This window comes from Cupressus sempervirens, chromosome 4, assembly GCF_028749045.1.
Source record: "Cupressus sempervirens isolate cs-2001-9-10 chromosome 4, ASM2874904v1, whole genome shotgun sequence".
Classification (NCBI taxonomy): Eukaryota; Viridiplantae; Streptophyta; class Pinopsida; order Cupressales; family Cupressaceae; genus Cupressus; species Cupressus sempervirens.
This window is the reverse complement of record NC_143121.1, coordinates 359,942,715-359,969,887: the sequence shown is the minus strand read 5'-3', so window position 1 is coordinate 359,969,887 and position 27,173 is coordinate 359,942,715. Positions and strand designations below refer to the sequence as shown.

The window sequence follows — 27,173 nt, the reverse complement described above, 5'->3', positions numbered from 1 at the left end:
TCATAGAAGCTGGAGACATTCTACATCTCCTGTTATTGTTATCACTGGAAATCTGAGCTATTATTCATCCCATCTGAGTAGAACTAGAGAATGAAAAGCCAAATTGAGTAAGAGCGAAGAGAATGAAAGCAACTGGGTAAATCGAACTGGGATGGAACAGACATGAGAGTCTTAATGTATTAATGGGAGATTTGGCTAAGTATTTTTTTTACAAAGGTTATGTTTTGCTAGAAATATTGAGTTCAAGTGTGAGGCCTGTGATTTTAGGCTTATATGCAAACCTTGGTGGTACTGTGAGTTAGGTGTAATGACTTGCTAGGGTAGCCTCTGATCTGGTCTGATGGGATTGGCAAACAACATGATTTTTTCTACCATTGAACTAGAGGTTGCTACATCAGCACAGTAATTACTTGTGAATTTGTAATGATTGACTTTCACATAGTTTGTGCTAGAAAGCTAGTATTAAATTAACAAAATTGCCTACACATTGAACTAGTGTAGCTCTGTTTTCTCTGCCCCTGCTGCCTGTAATGAAGGGTGAGACGAGCATTTTTCCCAAATTGATGGATGAACGCACTCCCTACTTGTGCCTTTCCTTCTGCATAAGATTGAATTCTGAAAGTTGCCTTACCACCCCCAACAAGATTATTTTGTTGGTAGGGAATCTGGGCAGCCTGTATGGCTTGGAGGAAAATCCCTGGATCCTGATATAAGTGAAAGTACGGAATTAGATATACCAATTTCCGTATTGCTGAATCAATTCAGTTGCCCCCTTAGATGATCTCCTATGTGTTTCTTCTTGAAGTATGCAAGTGATGTTCATACTAAAGATGTCATTTATCCTCCCGTAACTCACTCTTCCATTTAACTCTAATTCATGGTGGCAGTCATAGATCTTGAAATGACCTTTTCCATTCCCAACCTCTCCTCGACATTTAAGGCCTGGATACTTTATATTCCTTGCCAACAGGTAGGCTATGTAAGAACTTATGTAGAAACTATATTTTTTTTCCCTAAAGCCCTTCAATTGTGTATCGATGATTCGATGTTGTCACTTATCATCTTGGTCCAATTTATCATTACTTCACCTGTGCCTATCTCCTCTATGAACTAGAACATCTAGGTACCAAAGATAGCTCCCTGAGGTGATCCCATAGTTTTGTTCAGCATAAACACCATGTCACTGTATTCAGCTTTGAAGACTTAACGCACCGATTTCTTTGGTGATTTGGAATGATGCGTCTTTGGTCCACTGACCCATTTCTTATTTATGATATCCTTGCAGGTCTCTTGCCTTCCTTTAAATAGCTTCTTAGTCTCTTCCTTAGTCCTGATCTGCATCCCAGAGTGATAGGGGATTCCAAAAGTCTCTCTTATTCCCTCTTTACTCAGGAATGCAAGTACCTTTCCTTGAGCCAGAATTGTCCTAGTGTTCGGATCATAGTTTTTTGCAAATTTGACCCTGAGCTCACTGAATTGGATGGCTGGAGGAAATCCAGCTCCCTGGTAAAGTCCATTCTCCACAATATTTACTGCCAGTGGTGAAGGCAAGTAATCCCTGTGTCCATTCATTCTCTTCTTTAACTTCTTCAAATCAAGGTGTTCTATGTTTGTATCTGTGACCTTTCCCAACTTGGATAACATTGAGGACTCTAGATAGAAGCCCCTGGATAGCTTTTTGACTAGCAATGTCCTTGCTGTGAATCCCTTCGGCTTTGCCATTACTGTACGAAGCTTGAAGTTATTAAGATTAAAGACTTAAATAATAAGTTTTAGATCATGAGAGTTCTTGATTTTATTCATGGATGAGATGAGGAATTCCATATTTTGTCTTAACATACTAATCCAAGGAAAGGAATAAGCAAGAACATCAAGATGCCAAGGATCTGTGATACTTAGTCAAATTTATGAGTTTTGATTTTCAAACCAGCTATGCTAACATCCTTAGTTCAATAATATTATCTTGTCAAATTAATTCCTAATGATGACTTAGGACTCCCTTATGACCTTGGAAACAAACAACAATCCAATCATGGCAGCAAAGTAGTTATTTGGAAAGTTTAAACTTCTGAAGACAAGTCTGCAATTTCATTTCAATCCCTCTTAAGATGATCACAACGCTTAAAACTAATCATACTTCATGTCCATGGTTTCGTTAGTGAATGATGGACCAATTAATCATGCATTAAAATTTAAAACCATGTCCACCATTAAAGCCAACCTTGAAATGTCTGAAGACATACCTGCAATGTTTCCTTGTGAATGAATCCAAGTATTGAACTTAGTGTTTTGATGCCTAATAAACTTGGAAATACCCAGCAATGTCAAATTATGAGTTGGAAGGCCTGGGATTTCACTGTGAATTTTAATAGAAATCGCCCCTGTTCTTTATATCTGTAGATTTTGGTCTGCAACTCAAGGTTTTCAGACTTCAAAATGGCTCGAAATGAGCCTCAAGATGCCACCATAAAGTCTGCAACAATTTAAAATCAAATAACCATCACAAATGAAACTCACACTCAGGTGGAAAAAAAAATGACTTTCAGATGTAATCCTCAGACATTCACATGTAGCAGTCTTACCTTAAACCCCAAATGACTGAAACCAATTGGAAATGACAGGATTTGGTGTGTGGATTGATCTGCGACCAAGTTTGTAATGCTTTGGGGGCTTAGTGATTTTATACAAATTTTTGGAAAATTGCCTCTCTTTTAGAATATTCAGACTTCAGGCCAGCAACATACCTCTATTTCAGTCCTTTAATAACTGCAAAATGGTGTTGAGAATGATGGAAAAGTTCTGCAATAACTTTTGGACCAGATTGCAAACAAAGACAAACCCAGATTTATATGGAAAATAATGCAATTTTCAGGCTTAGTCTTGAGAAATTTGTTCGTAGCGCTCTCACCGTAATGCTTTGGTGACTAAAAATGATTGGAAAGGTTGGGCATTTGGTCGCCGAACAATCTGCAAACAAGTATGGATACTTTAAACCCTTGAATTATTTTTAATGTTTTTTCAAACAAAATTGCCCCTGTATGTGTTATTTGCAGATCTGGGTCTGAATACAGATTTGGCCCTCAAATTGTTTCCAGATTGATGTCTAAGGACGGGGAATTTATTTACAAGAAGTGCATGGCAGTCTGGGCACATAATAAATTTCTATGATTTTTCAACAAAAAAAAAATCGTCCACCTTCAGGAGTCTGCAGATTTTGACTGAAAATCCTTGCTCTTGCCCCCTTCAATGTCTTCCAGTGCCTTAGAAAAAGTGGCCTTACTGTCTGCAATCTGCCATGGATGGAAGGAGAAGTTGGAGGAAGTGTAACAATTCAAGGAGAAAAGTGCCCTTTGTGGAGTCTTGCTTCAGCATTCAGCTTGTCTTGCCTTTTTCTTCCAGAAATATTTATGTTTATAACAACAGCACCCATTCTTTTATACTTATTGTTTGCCTCTTATTGGCTTACCTAAGCAATGTGGGATAAAAGAGGGTCTCCTCTCTAGAAGCTCCTAATTTTGACTTTATTAATTTCCCCCCCTTTATTTCAATTAATTAAGAAAATAATCCTCTCATAGGAAAAATGATCCATGTTGTGATTCTCAAATTTGCCTAAGTCCACAACTCGCATGGACTTGAAACCTCCATCTTCATCCATGCAAGGCAGGAAAAATCGATCAGGGTTTGGATGGAATTCATCTTGTACTTAGAAAAAAATTGGTCTTGCTTTGCCATCATGGACATCCTTGGTACTTGGAAAAATTTCACAAAATAGCTTTTGAAGTGAAATTTCATCCTAGTCTGGACATTTCCAACATTTAGAAAAATATTCCACGTTCCAAACTCCTCTTGAAGAAAAAAGCACCCTAGGTAGGACAAATTTGACACTTGGGAAAAAATCTTGGAGTCCATACTTGCCACCTAGGGAAAAATGACCCTAGTCTAGACAATTTGCAGACTTACAAAAGTATTCATGTTGCTCTTGGTATTGGGGAAAAACAACCCCTGTCTGGACAATTCCTAGACTTAGAATTTTTTTACGTTCCAAATTTCCTCCAAGGGAAAATCTACCCTGTCCAAACTTGAATTTTTTTTCATGTTTCGAACTTCCTCCGAGGGAAAAACGACCTTAATTTGGTCAATTTTCAGACTTAAAAATATTTCAAGCTCGCACTTGGGGAAAAATCACCCCTTATCTGGATTTTTCAAACACTTAGAAATTTCAAAAGCCAAAATCATCCAAAGTGGTGGAAATTCATGGTATGCTTGGATTTTGACCTCCAACACTTTGAGTTTTTCTCTGAAAGTGCCAAGATGAGACAGGAAATTCATGTATAGTTCAGATTTTTATCAAAATATGAAGGGAAATCATGTATAGTCTGGATTTTGATCAAAAAATGAATGAGAATTCATGTCCGGATTTTGATCAAAATATGAAGAGAAATTGTTTAGTCTGGATTTTGTGTATTATTATAAAGTAAAATTGATTTTCCTTAGGATATTGGCCATTCTGCACATGAAAAATCAAAACTTATAAGGATTTTAAGGCCCTTATGCATGAAATATGCCTTTATATTGAATTTTGGACTAATTGACTTGCCAAAATTTAAATACAGTTTGGATTTTATGTCCAACCCGTTAGAACATGACCCTGGAAGACTTGAAGTTTAACATTCCCACTTTAAAATCACAACTTGGTCATTTGGTTTTTCAAACACCCCTCACTCTTTCAAAGCTATAAATTGTGCAAAACAATGTCAAAATTTGTCGAGCCTAACAACTATGAGCAAAAGAGGGGGTTCCCATTTGCAATGGGGTGATGGTGTGGAGTGGTCACAACAGGTAGCAACTAAATATCATAGATACTACCCCTTAAACCCATCAATGGTTTCCACCTTGAAGCCTCTACTTTTCTACAAGAATTGTATCTTTAAAATGGAAAGATTTACCATGGTAATCAATGCATTTGCCTATTATTGTCCAAAATTTTCTGATCTCCATTCCCTTCCCTCTGCATTGGCAAGTGGAGTGCCACAGTTCCATTCATCATACGTATATACATTGGCCAAATCCCAAAGCATTCGTGATGTATCAGGCATATGTATAGCTGATATGGGATCTTGCAGAATGTGTTTTGATTCTGCAAGTGATTCAGTATGAATGAGTGAACATCGACCAAGAGGGTTGGAACTCATCAATCTTTTATAAAAAAATTGTGATTTAAAAACGTTTGTAAATTTAACTGACATTTTTTCCACAGAAAGAGAGAAATTAGGCAATACAAATTAATTTTTTTCCTTGAAAAATGAAAGTTTGGGTAAGATTTTTTAATCTTTTTTTGAGGTGATGTTTCTTAAACTCATCCCTACTCTGCTGCCACTATTTTATTAATCAGTGTTTAAACTATCTCATGCTAGAGTAAAAGATCAGTTTTCAAATGTCTTTTTTAGTGAAAACTATAGCTACTCTAATTGTGCCTTATATTTTTCGTAACCACACTATTGAAATATATCACATCTCTTGAAATGTTTCTACCACTGTCCACTGAAATCATATGAAAATAAAATCTCAAATGTTTTTTGGTCATATTTGCTGGAACGTGCACAATACAAAATCTTATAAAATATTTTGGTTCTACAGTAAAAGATCAACATGATAACAAGAATGTTGGTTTTTGGAGAGCACTTGTTGACAACAAAAGCTCACATATAGAAACGAGTAGAAAATTGTGTAATTAGAAGATGTGACTAATCTGGAGGGTGAATTAGTTGAAGTGATCTTTACTACTTCTGTGTTGAAAAAAATCATCTCAGGTTTTTGTGCTTTGTATTTGCAGGTCTCTGATGATCTGGTGGATGCTGTTCTTTACTTGGATGCTGGCTCTGCTGAGGCATTTCAATTTGTTGGGGGACTTCAAGTGCTCTTGGAGCTTGGAGCTAGGGTTGTTTGCAGCTTGGAACATGCACTACCTCTCAATGTTGTATGCGGCATGAACCTCACCTTTTGCTTCAATAATTTTTTTTCCAGTTCAACGACTATACTGACATGCTTTTATTTTAAATTGATCATGATTCAGTTTTTTGATGTATAATTGGTAATTATTTAATAAACCATTTTTCACGTTTGCACTTTTTAGCTGCAGTGAATTTGATACAGTGCAAAAAATACCTCCCACTTATCATTTGATTAGCTGGGGGGCTCCATGACGATGGTTCATAAGGTACAATACTTGCTGAAGGTTTTTTGAATGAGATAGCAAGCAAAGTGGGCTTTATCTTGGGGATACTCCGTGGTTAAGCATGCTTGAGGTGTACTAGTATGGGAATGGGTGTTCATAGGGAATTCCTAGGGCTTAACACTTGTGAGCATTATCTTGATGCATTAATGCTAAGTGTGCCACTCATGTTCATGAGAGATGAGTCATGTGAATCACTATTAATAAAATATGGATCAATGGGTTTGATGCCAAAACAATGTAGATATATCTTAAAAAATCAACATAATTTGAAACACTGAAAATACCTTTGCTTGTCAAAACCTCAGCTATGAACATACAAAACCACAATCACTACAAAACTAAGCCAATGGTAAATTTGATTTCATCCCCAACTTGGCAAGGAGAGAAATAAAATTGGCTAAGTCCCTAGCCATTTGATGTTTCCTGGATCGTGAAACTTAGTAGAAACCAATTTTATGAGGCATCCATAAAAACATACTAGCAAAAACCCTCTAAACTGGAAAATGAACACTGTTGTATTTTATCTGTCTGTATGCTTAAAAGACTTCATTTTCGGAGAGAGTGGATCAAGGATGACCTACTATCTCTCTAACTTTAGTTGAACCTAAATTGAAAATTCTATATGAACTTATACATGCTACATGATATGAAATGGAAAAAATTGAACATGTTCTGTTTTCATATTTCACGAAATTCTGGATCTTTATAATTTTGTGTTTAATTTTTTTTGCAAAAAATGCCATTATACATGATAGCATAAAAATTAAAATTAAGAAAATCTTGAGCAAGAGTATCAAAGGTATATTGTTGTTCTTGAATGAAATGCCTATAAAAGATGTCTCGTTTTGTATATGCTGCCATCCTCCCACATATAGAATTGCAACTAACAAATTTAAATCAGTAGAGTTCTGATCACCTGGCCTTTCAATTATTCACCTTACCCTCAAAAGGACACCCAAGCAGGATGGTATTCCTCTTTTTTTATTGGTCATATTTACTGTTATGGTCTGACACACTATACTACACCTTATGTCCTTCTGATTGAAGGTATACATTCTTTTTATTATTCTCCATTTTGACATGATTGTCATAATTTTAGCAAATTGAATTGGTGCTCTACATGCTTTTCAAGGTGTGAAGAATCCATATATTCTTTTGTTTATTCTCACTTTCTGATAGGATTCTCTTGTGAATTCATAAAATTGAACAATTGCTCTACATGCTTATCATGGCATAAAAATGGTTTACACATTTTTGGTTATTCTTCTTTCTGATGGGATACTCATGAATTCAGAAAATTGAACAGGTGCTACCAGAAAAGTGAGGAGTTTGTATTCAAATCTCAACAAAGAATTTGGTTTTGCTGATTTTATTCAGTATGAATGACCTTATAATCTGCTCTTGTTTCAAGAACATAGGCATTGATCTAACTTTGAGCTCCATTTTTTGCAAATTTTCAAATGCATATTTCTAGATCCAAGTATATGCACTGATTTCTTTTCTATGCTCATATTTGTATGATTACACATTGAGACTGAAAGACTAGTCTTTCTCTATTTCTTTTATTTGTCTTTCCAAGGTTGGTAGAAAATAAGTTCATGGCCTTCAAACTGCTCCGTAATATAAAAACAATCTAAGAAAGACAAGGAAGGATGGACATTCCTTGTTAATCCACTTTTGAATGACTTCTTTACATACTTCGTATGCCACTTTTTTAAAGGAACTGTGCTGATATGCAAATATATACCTGTGGTCTTGCTGACAGTTTGTTTATTTTCTTGCATGTCTTCCTAGTATATTCTGTTTTATAAGGATCAAGAATTGTTTCAATGACTAGAAAATATAAGGGTTTTGTTGGTTACTCTAACTGAGGGTCAAAGAGAATTTATGACCTAGCCACATTCAATCAAACAGGGTCTTAGGTCAGTGGCTAACAAACAAAGCTATGAAAGCCATAGACACTTCAAGCTTTTCTAGTCTTAGGTGGGTCAACCTTACAACATTCATAAATCTTGACACAATTAACAACAAATGTTGTGAAACAAGCAAATATCCTCAACGGAATCAACCAAAGCACTCATGATTGAATGAATTAAATGAATGATCAATTGATCATTTATAGGGGTACAAAGGTGATGCTGCTATAATGAAACAATTGTAAACCAGAAAGTATCTAATATTTACATAACTTACACAATTGCCCATTAAATTATAAATAGTAAAAGATTTTATTCTAGTACCCTCCCTTAATTTCAAGCTATCAGCTACACCAAGTTGCCCCTTGAATTTTACAAACTTCTCTGGGCTTAAAGACTTGGTGAGGATATTTTCTGTCTGATCCACAATCAAAACATACAACAACTGAACTGATTCATCTTTAACTGGCTTCTGAATGAAATGATAGTGAAGGTCAACATGCTTGGTTCTTGTTGATGTGTGTTTTAAATGACGTACCAATAGTAGAATAAAATATTGAGATATCTTATCCTCGCTTGATCAAAATCGTGTTTATGCTAAGATTGCGAAAGATCATACAATTGATTCCAAGGTTCCTTTTCTGCAGTTCTTAACCCTGGATAAGCTCCAAAGTTGATGTGATATGTTGGTATCACAAGGGGCCTTACATTCTGTTCCTCTTGTTGACTTCAGATGACACTGGACATGGGAGCTGTCAGATGATATGGTAATGAGAGTACATTTTTGAGTTTTTCACAAGCGTGATGAAAGGAGAAAAAGGTTTAGGAACTGTATTTTATTCCTAAGAATTTGAAAGACAAACACTGCTCTGGTGAAGTCTACCAAACATTGTTTTGCCAAATTTAACAACTACACAAAGTCGGTGCAATCTTCAAGGGGTGCAAAGGAATTTCATATCTTGATGAATACTATCATAGCGAACAATATGCATCAAAGCTAAAAGTAAAGTTTCCACTTAAAGGGTTTAGAAGTAACCTTACCTGCACTCGAGAATCACTTAAAACAAAAGGCTTGAGTAAGAGACTTCACTGCACTTAAGAATCACTTAAAAACAAAAGGCTTGAGTAAGCAACTTCACCACAACAGTATTGTCAAGCAAATTCATCCAAGTACTTGAAAGCAATTTTTAAACTAAATGAGGAAACAAAGAGAACATGCAAGTACTAAGATACACCAAGAAATCACCAAACTTCAATTAGAAGTTTATTATCTCTGTAGCTCATAACAATAATCTCCAAATTTCTTCCCTTACAAATGAGAAATGAGGCCTTTATACATGTCCTCTATTACAATGACCGGCCTGAAATAAAATATAACCCATGTCCCAAATTTATCCACCTTAGTGTTAATAAATTAACCTGGATAATCCACAGGTCTATGGGTGCAGATCGTGCCTGACTCCTTGTTATATACTCCATTGAATGGCATTTTGTAGTTACTTATACTTGCTCTATGGGTGCCGGCGATCTGGGTGTAATAGGTTTTAGTTTTGTTTCTTAACTAACTTTAGTTAGAACTAACTAATAACTATTCTGTTGTCGCCGACTTAGGGTAAACTAATTACTTGTTAAATGCTAAGGGTTATGTCCCTTAAGGGACATACCCTCTGAAATGGATATATAGGCGGGCTGTGAAGGCAGTATGGTGACACACAGCACACCTACAGTCTGATCTCCAAGTCTTCATAGCCTCACGGGTTATTATCAACATTTTCAGTACTCCAGTTTGCATATATACCAGGATCTACAGTTATCTATCTGCATATTCAGACCTGAATATAAGATTTATTGCCAAGGTTATTCCTGAGCCTAACTAGACTTTGATCTTGAAGTCTGATCCTGTTATCAGAATCTGCAGAACGTTACATGGTATCAGAGCCCTGTTATCAGATCTAGGGCTCTGCAGATTTTCAATTATCAGACCTGTTTATATCCAGTGGTTATCCTTCATTTCCAATGGCATATACAATCAGGCCTGAGGACAGATTCGATGGAAAGGAATATTTTGAAGCATGGAAATTCAGAATCTTGATGATTCTCGAAGAAAATAATGTTAGACAATTTGTTGATGGAGCATCCAAACAGCCACCTGTTGAACCTCACAAATCCATATGGTCCAATGGAAACAGGAAAGCCATTCAAATCATCTTGGATGGAGTTAAGAATGACATCGTACCTATGCTTACAAAACGCCAAACTGCCTACGATATGATGAATGCATTATGAAATGCATTTGAACTAAATAATGCAACAAGGGTCCTTGCACTAAAGAGACAACTAAATCACATCCAAATAAAGAAAGGAGAATCAATAAACTCTTATTTTCTAAGAGTTGCTGGTATTAGAGATGAATTGTCAAGAATAGGAACCATCATAAATGACACCGAACTAACGCTCATGGCCATAGATGGACTGCCAGAATCATGGGAAACATTTGCACAAGGAATAAGTGCTAGAGATCAGCTTCCAGATTTTAACAGACTTAAGAATGATTGTCTTCAGGAAGAATCAAGAAAACTAAAGAAAGGAGGAAAACCTAAAGTGGAGGATGAAGAACTTCACATGCTTAATGCCAACTCTTATAAAGGCAAGAAAAAACATTTCAAGAAAAATAAAGGAAATCAGAAGAATGGAAAGTCCAAGAAAGACCTATAAAAAATAAATTGTTTCAAATGTGAAAAATTTGGACAGTATAGATCTAATTGTCCATAAAACTCCAAACAACAAGCGAATTGCACAAATGTTGTTAGAGAAGAAGAAACTTATGATCCGGAGAATCGTGTTTTGTATTCCTCCTTATCAAATGAAATCTCAAATAAGGCATGGGTAATAGATAGTGGATCCTCTAGGCATATAACAAGATACAAAGAAACTCTAGATTTCTTGTCTGAGAAAGTTAACGGTGAAGTTACTATTGGTGATAACTCAGCACATTTAGTTAAAGGAATTGGTAGCTGCACTTTGAAGCTAAAAACAGGAAATACTCTTCTTGTGAAAGATGTACTATATGTACCAGGGATAAAAAGGAACCTAATATCAATTACAATGTTAGAAGATGATGGACACAATGTTGCATTCGTGGATGGCAAAGTATTAACTTGGGCTAAGAACTCTTCCATCAAGAAAGCTAAAGTAATTGGTCAAAGAAAGGGATATTTGTATGAACCGAATATAGAACCCATTCAAGCCCTTGTTCACAAAGTAGAAGATTCAAATGAAATATGGCACAGAAGATTAGGGCACCTAAACTTTAAAACCCTATCTACTATGGAAAAGATGGTTACCGGATTACCAAAGCTAAACCAAGATCACCCTAGAATTTGCAAAAGGTGTGCCCTAGGTAAAAGTAGTAGAAGTCCTTTTCATGATAGTACTAGAAAAACAAATAATGTACTAGAATTAATTCATTCAGATTTATGTGATCCATGTCCATTCCCTCCCTTGGAGGATTTTGGTATAATGTCTTGTTTATAGATGACTTCTCTAGGAAAACATGGATTTATTTTTTAAAATGCAAAGAATTAGAAAATTTTTTACAAAGATTTAAGGAATTCAAAGCATTAATTGAAATTATTTCAGGACATAAAATTAAAACCCTTAGAACAGATAATGGATGAGAATATACCTCAGATTTGTTTAAATTTTTTTGTAAAGAATCAGGGATCAAGAGGGAGTATACTGTTCCTTATAACCCTAAACAAAATGAGGTAGCTGAAAGGAAAAATAGGACAATTATAGAAGCTGCTAGGGCTATGATTTTTGACCAAAATCTAGAATACTATCTTTGGGCAGAAGCCTCTTGTACTGCTGTATACATCCAAAACAGAGGCCCTCACTCCTATCTTAAAAATAAGACCCCTGAAGAAGTATTTACTAAAATAAAACCTAATATAAGTCATCTCAGAATCTTTGAATGTCCTGTATACATTCATGTGCCCAAAAAAAAGAGAACCAAATTGGAACCATCTGGAAGGAAGGCTATCTTTGTAGGGTATAGTGAAACTTCTAAAGCATATAGAATTTTCATACTTGGATAGAAAACTATTGAACTTAGCAGGGATGTAATCTTTGAGGAAGAATTTGCATTTAAAAGAGCAATAAATTCCCATGAACCCTCTCCTTTATCAAATTTTGAAAGAATAAGTGAATCTGAATCCTAGAGGGAGAACTTAGAAGAGGTCGGAGATGAAATACACCTTGAAGAAAGTTCAAAGAAAAGGCCACTTTGGGCCATAAAAATAGTTGAAGTAGCTCAAGATTTTGCTGCACCTTCAGGATCAGTCAGAGAAAGTAAAAGACCTAAAAGATTCTCTAGTTATACAGCAAATATGATTGATTTATCCAAAACAGAGCCAACCAATCCTTCTGATGCTATTAAACATCTTGCCTGGAAAGAAGCTACGACAGAAGAATATCAATCAATTATGAAAAATGATGTTTGGGAAATAGTTCCAAGGCCAAAAGGAAAATCCATTGTTTCTTCAAAATGGATATTCAAAATAAAACATGTCTCTGATGGAAGTATTGAGAAATATAAAGCTAGATTTGTAGCCAAAGGTTTTTCTCAAAAAAAAAGAATTGATTATGAAGAAACCTTTGCTCCTGTCGCCAGATATACTACCGTTAGAGCTGTTTTAGCAATTGCCGCATCTAAGGGATGGAAGGTACATCAGATGGATGTAAAGACAACATTTCTCAATGGGAAGATTAGAAAAGAAGTCTATATAGAGCAACCAGAAGGATTTGAAACCCATGATCCAAATGCCTTTGTTTGCCTGCTCAAGAAAGCTCTTTATGGGCTTAAACATGCTCTTAGGGCTTGGTATGAAAGGATTGATAAATATCTCACTGGCTTAGGATTCTCTAAGAATGAAGCCGATCCAAACTTCTATTATAAAAGAGATAAAGATGGTATGGTAATATTGATATTGTATGTTGATGATTTATTAATCACAGGTGATGATCATCTTATAAATCAGTGCAAGAAAGATCTTATCAGAGAATTCGAGATGAAAGACTTGGGTCTTCTCTATTACTTCCTAGGATTGGAAGTGCGATAGAATGCTGACAGTATCATACTGAATCAAAGGAAGTACACTTCAGATATCTTGAAGAAATTCAGAATGTGAAACTGCAAGTCCAAGTCTTCTCCAATGGAGACCAATTTGCATAAACTTAAAGAAGCAGCTGCAGAATCACCTCCAATAGATTCTACTCTCTATAGGTAGATAATTGGGTCTCTGATGTACGTAGTAAATAAAGACCTGATATTTGCTATGTGGTTCATGCTTTAAGTCAGTTTATGTGCGAACCTAAGGAGATTCACCTAGTTGCTGTTAAACACATTATGAGATACCTATAAGGTACTCTTAATTATGGACTCAAATATGAGAGTTGATTTAGATTTGCATGGATTCACTGATTCAGATTGGGGTGGAAGTGTTAAAGATAGGAAAAGTACTTCAAGATGCTGTTTCAGTTTAGGATCAGCTATGATTTCATGGATATGTAGAAAGCAATCTTTAGTAGCTTAGAGCTCCACAAAAGCTGAATACATTGCAGCAGCAATGGCCTCTCGAGAAGTAGTATGGCTGAGGAAGTTGCTTGTGGGATTATTTGGGCAAGCCATGAATCCTACGATCATTCATTGTGATAATCAGAGTTCCATCAAGCTCTCAGTGAATCCAGTTTTCCATGATAGATCCAAGCATATTGAAATTCCTTACCATTATGTAAGAGATATGGTAGACAGGAATTCTGTGAAATTGGAATACATTTGTACTGTAGATCAGACAACAGATATACTCACCAAACCTCTATCTAGAGTAAAAATAGAACATTTCAAAAAGAGAATTGGTATGGTTGAGTTGTAATTCATTTTTGTACTATTTGATTATTAATAAAATGATAAATTTGATTTTGTCAGGCTATTGACTGTTATGGGCTCCACCATATGTAATCATTATTTAAGAGGTGAGGATCTTTGAAATAATGAATACTTGTGCAATAGGCATTATGAGAGGTGATGATCTCTTAGATAATGTCCTAACAATAGATTTTATTGTAAGATCTAGGTGAATTTTAGATCGTCTTGTGACATTGACATGTTCATGGGTCACAAATTGGATAAAGAAAGAATTCTAGAAATTCTTCGGGTTTATCCTGTATTTTGGTAGATCTTAAATTCAGGATCTAGTTGTGATTTAGAAATACCAGTTTCTATGAGTCACAACATGTGTCTTATCACTAGTAGCAGTGATTTGTCATATCGTAGGTTTAGTAATATGACTTTGTATCATATGTTTTATGATACTATGTATTAAGAAGAGATAGACAGATATAGAGTATTAATTCTTGCTTAACATTTGTATTGATGTTGCTAGATATAATCTCTTTGTAGGATTATTAGGTTAAAAGGGAGTGTTAAGAAATTAACCTGGATAATCCAAAGGTCTATGGGTGCAGATCGTGCCTGAGTCTCCTTGTTATATACTCCACTGAATGACATTTTGTAGTTACTTATAATTGCTCTTTGGGTGTCGGCGATTTGGGTGTAATAGGTTTTAGTTTTGTTTCTTAACTAACTTTAGTTAGAACTAACTAATAACTATTCTGTGGTCGCTGACTTAGGGTAAACTAATTACTTGTTAAATGCTAAGGGTTATGTCCCTTAAGGGACATACCCTCTGAAATGGATATATAGGTGGGCTGTGAAGGCAGTATGGTGACACACAACACACCTACAGTCCGATCTCCAAGTCTTCATAGCCTCACGGGTTATTAGCAACATTTTTAGTACTCCAGTTTGCATATATACTAGGATCTACAGTTATCTTATCTGCATATTCAGACCTGAATATAAGATTTATTGCCAAGGTTATTCCTAAGCCTAACTAGACTTTGATCTTGAAGTCTGATCCTGTTATCAGAATCTGTAGAACGTTACACTTAGCTCACTGGGCATGTCCATTCAGCGAGAGAGGGGGGTGACATTATTGCCTACTATGCATTAAATGCTCCTTTGCTAAGAGTTGCCTATGTTTATGCTTGTTCCTCGAATGCACAAAATTTGGTCAACACTATCTCTAACTCATCTATGTTGATACTTGGTGCCAATTTCTGCTTGAATACATGTAGAGTAGGAAAGTGGAAGCAATCCAACCATGCATTAATGAAGGGGGAAGACCAAGATCAACCCCTTGGATTAGGTTAGATTGATACAAAAGGAAGTACCAATGCAAAACTCTAATGCAAAAGGGATGAATAACTTGGTTTTAGTTCCCTCTCACCTCCACCTTAAGAGGGTATAAGCAAGAAGATATGCAATATAGAGCTGAGATACAAAGATATGACACAATGATGATGTAGAAATGAAAGAGAGGAAGATGAAATGCCTTGTGAAATACAAACTTGAAAACGAGCTGTCAAACACCTTTTGAAAGGGCTAATTCTAGTAATTTGAATTGAAAATTGTGCTACGGACAAAACCCAAAAATCGTTCGGTGATCTGTCATGGGCAAATTGGATCTTCAGGGTGAATTGGAGCATCGGGGTGCAATGCGCTCTTGATGAAAGATGTGGGATGCTGATTTTGATTTCGTAGTTATGAAGAAAGCCAAAAATGGTATCCAAATTTGCAACCTGTTCGCCGATCTGAGATCCGAAACCTGCAAAACAAAGGAGATGTTTGTTTGTTGTTGGGGGGAGGGGGGTTCGCCTTGGTTAAACCCCAGTTTAGGAATTAACTCTGAATTAAAATAAAGATAGAATGCTAGCAAGTAGTAATGATAGATCGAACATGAAACAATGTAAATCTATGAATATGCTCTTAAATTTGGAATGTAATCAAGTATGTAGATGTAATAGGTTTGACTCAACTTAAAAAGCCTAGAAAGGATATCAAAGTGACATAAAAACCTTCATGAATGAATGTGCTTGAAATCCGTCTAGTAGATGAACATAGATCTTGAGAGCATGAATGTAGAAGATGCAAAAAAGGATCCTGAATGTATGAAGGGAGATTTTGAATGTTGAAATGATAGATCTTCCATAAACTCCTTCAATAGCTTGAATGCATGAATCCTTGATCTTCAATGGAGAGATAGCTTGAATGCCTTGAATGCTTGAGAATGCTTGAGAACTTGGGAGCTTGAGCTCGAGTGCCTGGACTTGTGAAATGCATGATGTGAAAATGAGGGAATAGAGGGGCTTATAAATAGCTCAAAATAGCTTACTCCCGTAGGCCGACCTGCCTAAAAGTTTGCACCCTGAAACTAATTCGACACGAGATCCAAGAAGAGGACCCAAAATAGGGCCCAATTAGGGGCACATTGTGGCCCTAATGGATCAGGGGTGCACTGTGCCTTTGATTAACAGGGCCTAGAACCTCCGGGATCCTATTGAGATCCCAAAACAGGTCGCAGATCCTTGGAATCTAGCACATAGTCTGAGATATAGCTATTTCGGTGCAGAGAGTAGATTCCAAACGAATAGATGAAAGGAAGGGAGGACCTAGGGAAATAAATCCTACCTTGTGATGGAGCTCTAAAATTCTGCGATTTAAGGTTTCCATTTATATCCCATTTTTAGAGGATTATACTAAAAACAAAGTAAATAATGGATTCCTTGAAATGAAAGATGGATAAATTTTGAATGATTATAAGTTGATGAAGACATATGAAGATCTTAGATAACAATCCAAATCACCATCATATTTAGAATGCAATCTTCTGTAGAGTTCCTTATAATATTGTATGTAGTAGAACAAATATATACAACAATTGTAGAATTCATTGAAAAGCAGCTATTGGAGACTTTGAGGGTCAGAACATCAAAGTCTTGGCAATCAGTGTCGACGCCTTGCTTAGTCGCCAAAGACTTGCTTCTTCTTCTTAGTTAGGTGGTAAGAATTAAAGGACAGTTGATTATGGAACTTGCCAACGTATCGAGAATAAAGCTTCAGCTGATCCCAAGGGTGCACGAGGTTGCAACTCGGTCTTCCTTGCTTTATTGGATGAGCACCTTGCAAAGTCCTGATGAAGTGCTTAGTAATGCATGAATATTTACAAGTTGGATCCTTTGGGGTGAAAGTGGCAATCAGTCAGAAAATCTTTTTATTCATATCATTGCTCTTTCAACAACGCTACTTCAATATGGTGTTCTTGAGAACCTCTTTGTTACTGTTGATGAGCATTCAAATCAGCAAAAGCTTTCAAGAAATGGTAAAAGCATTGATGGAGAGTGGTGTGCACGTCTTCATCTCATGGGGGCTGCCTCTGGAGAAGATTGTAATTTTTTGAGCACCAGTCAAGCATTGCTGGAGCTGACTATTGAAGCAGGTTTAGAACATTCAGGTCTCAATACGACAGTTGGTTGGAAGTTTCACTATTTTGAATGGGTGATGCAGATTTTTTGACCAACAAAACCCGAGTGCTGATGTATGTCAATTTGCTCGTGCCACTTTGGAGCAAGTAGATGAAGCTCTTGGGATAATGGATAAACCTGATGATGATATTTCACTGAAAACTGCATCTAAAGGGCGACTTTGGGTCAGTGTTTTCAAATTTTCAATGGATCTCAAACAGTATAGTGAAGCGTATTGAGCAATAGTCTCAAATCTCGATAGAGCACAAGCAAAATGAGTCGAGTCTGGAGACGGAATAACTAGACACGGTGCCAAAAGGGTCCAATCATATACAATGACAATGCTTGCTACACCACAAAAAATAGAAGCAGAGGAGCCGTCAAGTTCTGGAAAATGTATAGGAATCGCAAAAAAGGATGGTTTGAATGTTGACGAGATACGATGGAGTTCGCAATGAATATAGAATATGCCGCCGATGATCCTCATAAGCGACAAAGGGCCATTCAATATCGAAAACCACCAAACCGGAATGAATTGAAATTATCATCAGTTCCAGTATGCATGAATGTTGAAGTCACTACGGGAGAAACCATGGGCAGGGAGCACTATGTAACAGTCATTTCTTGCAATTTATATCGAATTTTTATTCATGCAAAAGAGGATGGTGAAGTTTTCAATTGTCGCACAAGGTTCTCTAAAGTTTGATATATTCAAAGTCCAAGTAAAAGATTATCAAAAATATTAAAATCGATGATAGTTTAAATTTGCCGTTAAAATCAAAGGTTATCTTAAGTCATGCAGATCATACGAAAAGTTATTAAAGGGAGAGAAAACGATAGTAAACAAATTATAATGGAAGGGTGCGATTACTTTCAAAGAGACATTATTATTGAATCTAAAAGGTCACCTTCCTTCAAATGTTAAGATATAAATATGAAAAAACTATCCATTCAAAAAGGACATATCCGAACAATTTTATTCAATTCGAGAGAAGTATTTTATATTTATTTTATTGTATGGAGAGATAAGGGCAATATTATGATTTTGTAATAAAGTCCATTATTTTATTTTTAAATAAAATAAAAATGTCTTTTGTTTACCTTTAATGGCGTGAAGATTTAAACTGCAGGCGAATCGTCCTTCATAATTATATTTTAAAATTCTGTATAGGATTTTGTTATCAGATAAGTGGACATGGTCAGTTAGCATTTTAAATTTGATCATCATAGGTGTTGTGAAATATTTAATTGTTTCTGCAACTGTGTCCAGTTTGTCTTAGTGGAGTTAAAATTCAATCTGGACTAATTTAAAGATTGCATTATAATTGGTTTGTTGCATCTGGATTATCAAAATTATTGGCAGTACAAGTGCATTGAACATTATGAAGTTGTATGTAGAAGTTCACCAAAGTTGACTCTATCGCCCGGATGAACAAAGGCACTGGTCTTTTTGTTGAAGTCAGAGAATCCATATATTCCTCCTGCAAGCATCAAATTTATTATTATTCAATTGTTCAAAACATTTAACCATTATCCAACATTTCAGTTTCATTCTGATTGAGTTCAAGGACCTTGCCAGCCGAGGAACTCGCAAAGTTTAAATTCGCTATAGAAAACCCTTGAATTGAGTGGTCAGTGTTCAAGGTGAAGGTTTACCTGCTTGGGTGTAGCGGAGCCCGAAGTGTAGGGGAATTTAGGTGATTTTCGTTCGTTGGCCAAAATTTGATTGAGAGATCCTACCGGAGAAGTGGCAGGCCCTTGGATTTCCAATCTGTGGTTTTGGGAACCAACACCTTGAGCTTAACACCATAAAATAGGAACTTTAAAGAAGATCTATTAGGTTTTACCTCGATTCCACCTAGAAGGAAGGATGGAAAAGGGAAGAAGAGATGAAAGAGAGAAGGAGATTGATGACCTCACATTAAATAGGTGCTAAACCTTCATTAAATTGGAGTGCATCCAATTTAAGATGATACAATACCAAAATTATAATCTCTTGGTCACACTTGATTAAACTGCTCTTCCAATCCGACAATGAGTCTTGGTTTGCGTGCATGAGATTTGAGAAAAGGGAAAAGCTCTCAAAGTCATGTTTGGATATTGTGCAGATATGTGCTTGAGAGATGTTTGAGATGTGCTATCATTGATGTGAACATATTTCCTTATCTATAAGAGTATTGCAGTGATGTTCAATGGGTTCATTTGTTCGGTATGACAAGAGTATTGAAGATCAAAGTTTGTGGATGGATGAGCGTAGCAGAGGATTATTTGTAGTTGATTGAGCTCAAGTTACAAAGGTTTACTTGAAGATTTGAGTGAGTTGTGTGCATTTGTGCTATAACTACTTTTTCAATTATTCAGAGGTGATAGTGTGACCATATTTTGATCTATAGTGCTTTGCATTGTAATATTTTTCTATGGATGTGGTTTGCATGTTTGGGACGTTAATGTGTGTCCTCAACCCAATTGACTAGTGATTTATGTTGCTCATAAATAAAGATAAACATCAATAACCAAAATGAAGAACAATAAGCTACAAAGAAACACACCAGTTTATCTTGGGAAAACCCTCCAAATTGAGGGGAAAAACCCAACCACATCATGAAATATCTCAAAGAGTAGGCTAATGTTTTACCTGGAAATAAAGATAAACAACATTAACCAAAACGAAGAACAATAAGACACAAAGAGACAACAAATTATTGGTAAAACCCTCCAAATTGAGGGAAAAAACCCAACCACACCATATAATATATTTTTTATTAAATCAAAGGAGTTCAAGTATAATGCTTTATACAATGCTTATCACACAAAGCAATCATGTATATATATATTGAATTGAGTGACTTCATATTTCCAAATGCAAGTTTCTTCATTTTTACAAATGCAAGTCCTTTTATATTTCCAAATGCATGTCGAATATCTCTTCATATAATGAAATCTTAGATATTTAGGATGAGATACCTAGCACACCTTGAATGCCACATCGTGCTCACTTGGTTATAAAGAAATATCATCATAAATCTCTTCTCCAGCAATATCAGAGCTAAATCTCTATTGCAGCTATAATCTTCAACACTCCCTCTTAGCAAGAGAGAGATCTTTAGTATGGAAGGCAGACAGTTGCAACCAAAATAGGCAATAACGATTTCTCATCACAAATTTTCTCAATTAAAACATTGTTATCTCAGCATTTCACTATTCACCGTCGCTACTTTTAGAGAGTGAACGAAAATTACATAAAATTAAAGTTATGGAGTCACACATGACTTCCACCATGCCTACTCGTAAAGGGTGGATCCACCATAGCTAGTCGTAGTGCGTGGAACGGGGGCGTTCACCACAAACTTCTTCCAGAGAAGAATGCATCTCCATCATGCCTACTTGTAGAGGGTGGAACGAGGTCTTTCACCTCAAACTTCTCCCAAAGAATAATGCATAGCAACATGTATAAGAATGGCTTAGGTTCTCTCTCAATAGAGACTCCCTCTCAGCAGGGGCAGCATTCTTACTGCTTTGATTATCACAATAAAAGCGCTGATTTCAAGCTGACCAAACGAGGAGCTTTAGCAGTCACACTGCCACATAAGCTTGCAGAGAATTAGGCATTCTCCCTCTGTCACACAAACACCCTCTGAATCTGAATAGTCTTCCTCTGAATATTATTTCTTCATCTTCAAGGAAACTAATCATAATAACAATCTGTGTATGATCTTCCTCTTTACTGAAGATCTGTGTCATCAATTCAGTCCCATGACCACAAATAGCGTACTCATGATTTTGCATATAATTTCTCGTCATTCCATTGCTTCTTGATCCGTCCTGCAACCAGGAGAGATTAATAATAATTCGTAAAATCAACCTATCATGAAGTGAAACATAGGGATCAATGCTAAAAGCATACACTATTCCCAGTGATATAACAAGAATTCATGATCTATTAAGGGATATAATCATAGATTAGTTATCACTTGTAGTTTAATCTCAGCACACACACAAATATGGATCAATAGACAATGATCTTTTTGAACAATAAATGCCGACCAGCATTCATATGATGTTAATAGCACTTTTAAACTGAAGTGACCATAATAACCAAATCTCCAGGTCCAATCTTTGACATAGTCATTGTAGCAATCTGGACACACTTCCAGATAACACTCCTCAGCTGTATTAGTCTAGGGAAACTTACTCGAAGCCATAATAAATATGCCACCACGATAAGGAAATACACAAACAGAAATAAGGACAGCCACTAGACTTTCATGAAGTACGAAATATAACAGTTCTCGGCAACACAAAATGAACAAAAAACAAAATGACTTTGAACAAGCCATCGTTTGAACTTACACAACAGCACAATATCCATAGTAAATTCCAGAATTTCATGACTGTAGATTGAAGAAGCAGGTCCAAGAATTCAAGCAAAGAACAGAGGCAAATTTTTTTGAAGGTAAGATGTATCTCGCAAATACCAATACTTCAACACATACAGATTGTTTACAAAATAGTCAAAGCAATCTGCAACAGATACACAAACTAATGAACAAGAGAATTTCTTCTATTTTCTGTTATCTAACCTACTCTTATACCATGTTAATGTTTTGCCCAGAAATAAAGATAAACAACAATAATCAAAATGAAGAACAATAAGACACAAAGAGACACAACAATCTATCCTCGGAAAATCCTCCAAACTGAGGGGGGGGAAAACCAGCCACACCATAAAATATGGCAAAGATTATGTTAATGTTTTGCCCAGAAATAAAGATAAACAACAATAACCAAAATGAAGAACAATAAGTCACAAAGAGACTTAACAATTTATCTTGGGAAAACCTCCAAATTGAGGGGAAAAATCCGACCACACCATAAATATCTCTTTTATTAAATATAAGAAGTTTGAGTACAATGCTTCAACTGAATACAATGCTTATCTCACAAAGCAATCATATATATATTGAATGGAGAGACTCTTCATATTTCCAAAACACATGTCTCTTTGCATGTTGCATGTCTCTTCATATAACAAAATGTTAGATATTTAGGATGAGACACCTAGAACACCTTGAATGCCACATCTTTCTCACTTAGTTATAGAGAAATATCATCATACATCTCTTCTCTAGCAATATCAGAGGTGAAGATCTATATCACAGCTATAATCTTCAACAATTTGGAGTTCCTCAAGTAATTTTTCAAGGTTGACAGTTGTTGCTATTAGTCTTCCTGTGGTTTGGTATAATGATGCTGATGATTTCAGAATTTGAGTTGATTTGAATATTGCTGTGGAAATTTATGATGCTTGTGGATGTTTTTAGATCATATGCTTTTTGTGTTGCTGGTTCACATTGGTTATTGTGTTGGATTTAGCCCAGAAAATTAGATAAACAACAATAAAGAAAATAACTAAAACAGTTACAGCAAACACCAGAAATACCCTTGGAAAACCCGTTTAGAATGAAGGGAAAAATCCAACCACACAACAAAAGATCACTTTATTGATAATAAAATATTCAATTGTACGATGCTTTTTGCTTGATGCGATATATATGACATAAAGAGACTCTTCACATTCTAATCGAAGGTCTCTTCAAATTCCAAAACATAACTCTTTATTTTCAAATACAACTTTTTGTATTTCCATGCCTTAATGCATGTTGTATGACACATGTCTTAATATTTAATATTACAATTTAGCATAAATGCCCTTTTCAGTTGAAGGTGACCATAAGGGTATTAACGCCCTGAGATAAAGATCTCTATCCCAACTACAAACTCCAACACTCCCTCTTAGTGAGATAGAGATCTTTAACTGGACAGTCACACAAGGCTGCAAGCAAAATGTCAATGATAAAATCTAATCACATAGATCCTATAAATTTTCATGGAATCACTCAACATGAAAATCCTGCAAGAAACACAACGAGCTTCCATCATTGATTCTCTCAGTGTGGTGTTGTCATGGAATCTCTCCACATGACACTAAGAGAACAATTTACTCATTGTTAATAATCATGGAATCACTCAACATGATAGACCTATTACACTTACTCATAATCATGGAATAACTCAACGTGATGGATGAAACTATTTATTCATAACTAATAATCATGGAATCACTCAACATGAAAAACTTGTAAAAAATCACATTTAATTTTTTTCGTTGACTCACTCAATGCGATATTGTCATGGAATCACTCAACATGACAAACCTACAAAAATCACAATCACTTTTCCTCACGGACTCACTCGATGTAATGTTGTTATGGAATCTCTCAACATGACAAGTTAGTAAGATTTACAACTATCATTTTATCACAGACTCTCTCAACGTGATATAGTCATGGACTCTCTCAACACGACTTCCAACTCCCATCACAATATCTCTCAATTTGACGACATCATGGACTCTCTCTGTATAATGCTCACTATGAATCTTTCTTAAGTGAAAGAGTTATCAGGTTATAATTGTAACTATCATGAATAAGAACTCATAATCAACAAGAAATGCAATTACAACTAAGACTCGATTCCATCAAGAGTTATAACTCTATAATACTAAAACATTAAAATCATGTATAAAAATGGTAGAGATTTCCTAAAGACTCCCTCTTAATCAAAAAACAAATTTGATCAACACAAAAGACAGCTGATGTTGTAACTATCATGAATAAGAACTCATAATCAACAAGAAATGCAATTACAGCTAAGACTCGATTCCATCAAGAGTTATAACTATATAATACCAAAACATTAACATCATTTATAAAAATGGTAGAGATTTCCTAAAGACTCCCTCTTAATCAAAAACCAAAATTGATCAACACAAAAGATAGCTGATGTAACCTCCCTTTGAGGCTGTCCATCTTCCTCTGTATCCTTTATCTCGTTAAATCTTGCAACCAAGAGAGATATTAATAGAGATCAACCTTTCATACAGATTTAAATAAGATCAATGCAAAAAAACATATCCACAATGTTCAATAATATAACAACACCCAATATAAAAAACACTTATCACTCATTCTCATTCTTAATAGAAAGAACTTGTTCTCACAGGCCAACCCTGTATCCTTTAAAAATGACATCACACCAGTATTGACTTAGTTGGAAGAACTGTAGGAGGAACAAAGGCTTGACTTTCTTCTCTCGTAGTATGGGATAAACTATTTAGGTATGCACACAAGGCCTTGTTCTCGCTTTTTCTGTTTTTGGTATTTTCCTTCCTATTTCCTTTGTCTTTTCTTTCATTGCTTATGAGAATCCTTAAATTCTTTAATGACCTGCGCCTGTAGGGCATGCTCTAGATCCAACTTTGTTACATTATATTCATCTACGTCAATCTAGTCATTTGTTTTGTCAATTGTAAGTAATGCAAACTGTAAAGTTTTTGAATCCAGATTTGCCTGGGACGAACTTTGCAAACTCTTTGGCCTTGCCTTCCTCTTCTGTTTTGTTGACTTGGTTCAAAATCTCTTGTAACACGAATGATGAGTCAATTTCCTTCTCATGGATTATTTGCATCCTTTGCCTTAACCTATTTGGAACAACAATATGTTGATTTGCAAACTAACAATTGCTCTTGTTCTTGTACTACTCTTTCATTGATTTCTTCATTGGCGATGAGACATTCGGTTGTTGCATTAAGAACGTCTACTTTTATAGTAGGAATTTCTGCCTCTGCCATAAGAATTTTTATCTCCATGATTTGTTGTTCTAAAATTGCCCCAAGGCTGCCCTTAGTGGCAACCTCTTGTTCTCTATCTCTTCCTTGGACTTATTCCAAATAACCATTGTTGCTTTCTCCATCTTGCACTGGCCTAGTTGTTTCATCATCTTGCAGTGGCAACCTCTTGTTCTCTATCTCTTCCTTGGACTTATTCCAAATAACCATTGTTGCTTTCTCCATCTTGCACTGGCCTAGTTGTTTCATCATCTTGTGGCATCCTTCTCCTATTAGCTTCAACCTCTTCCCTTGTGAAAGGGTTAATATCCTGCAAACTTGGAGTCCGATTGTAAGGAGTAGTTGCTGATCTTTGCCTCATTGATTGAGGTTCTTTACTATGAGGCTCTGGCCTATTTCTGGGATGCACTTCTCGGGCAATACTCTTCCCTTTTCCTCATTCAACACTCTTTGGTGAGATCTCTCCTCATTTGATTGTCACACTTGATGATTGCCTTGGTTTATCATCTTGCAATAGCTGATGTCCCATCATCTTATAAGTTAGGCTAACCTTAAACACCCTTAGGTTTCTGATTTGACACTCAACCCACCATTTTGTGTATTGCACAACTGATGTAGATATATCGATACCCAATACTCTTTCTTGGACCAATCATATGACTAGATGACTTTTCTCCTTTCCACCTCATATCTGGACTGGATTACATCTATATCTTCCCCCACTTGATCAGGTACTTGGATGATTTTGCATTCTCTAATCATGTTGTGTGACAATCTCTAAAACATTCTCCTTTTGATTTCGTGCTCATTTGCAATGTTGGCCCAAAGATCCTCAAGGTGCACTTTGTGTTGATATTTCACACTAGCCACCATTCTTATTCCCATTATTATTCTGTTGCAGGGATCATAATTAACTCTTTCTGCGAAAAGTGCTAGATGGTAGAAATGTAGCTCCTCTATTGTTCTTCCAGCCGCATGTAAACAAGGTCACATCTCAACTTTGTGTCCTATGGTGATTGAGAATTCGAGCTTGAGCATTCTCTTTCTCTTTGGATCTTATCACACGCCATTAGTTGCCTTGTGACTTCCAGCAGGAGCATCTTGCTAGTTGGATACCTTGGGACTTTATATGATTCCAAAGAGAATCCCTACAACCTGATGGAGGAGAAGCTCAAAATCTAGATGAACCATGCTCCATACTTATCTATCAACTTTATAGCCTTGGCTTACAACTTCGTGTAATCTTCTTTGTAGCATCTTGACAATGCACATTGCAAAAACATCATTGACTCCCGCAAAGTCGAGTTGAAGTTGAGGGTAACACTCATGCACTTTCAAGGAGTTCAATACGCTTCCTATATCCATCATATCTTATCTCTTGAGCCAACATGTATATGACACAGGAGCTCATGTAGAATTCTTTAGATTGCTCCAAATTGCCAAATTGTTCATTTAAGTTGTTGATCATTCCAACCCAGTCTATATGGTTGAATCCTTCAATTGCTTGTTCGCCAAAATACCACTTCCATGGTTCAAATGCATAGGATTGCGAGATCCCAAATAACTTTCTCAACATCATGATCAAATCATGTACACTTGCTAGAATTCTTTCCAAACTAATTGCTAAGGTAACTTGAAGTGGTGAGCTTTGTTCTTCTATAGCTACTTATGGTTGATCACATCAATGCAATGGTCAATTGCAATAGTGTAAACTCTAAGTATTTGCTCTTTTGACTTCAATACCATTGTTCTATATGTTGGGATTCTGAAAGCTTCTGCAATCGTTGGTAATGGTCTGTCAACACCTTGCCATCTGAATGTCTAATTGCTCCATCTTTTGAATTGTAATGCCTCAAGTCCTCCATGATTAATTTTGCATGCTCAAATACCAAAAGTAATCCAGCTGCAGCCA

At 35.9% G+C, this 27,173-nt stretch overlaps 1 protein-coding gene across 3 annotated transcripts in view; it reads left to right on the top strand.

Annotated features, from left to right (window-relative positions):
- Window positions 1-27,173, top strand: part of LOC149561555 (vesicle docking protein) — a 77,605-nt gene that overhangs the window by 2,330 nt on the left and 48,102 nt on the right. The window contains exons 1-2 of one of the 3 annotated variants that reach the window (XM_089825187.1): window positions 5,896-5,977; window positions 6,134-6,217. In XM_089825187.1, coding sequence (XP_089681313.1) covers window positions 6,200-6,217 — 18 coding nt within the window. In that variant the 5' untranslated portion in view covers window positions 5,896-5,977; window positions 6,134-6,199. Of the gene's footprint in view, window positions 1-5,833; window positions 5,985-6,133; window positions 6,218-27,173 lie in introns of those variants that run through there. The other 2 variants (XM_089825184.1, XM_089825186.1) reach the window with 2 other exon arrangements.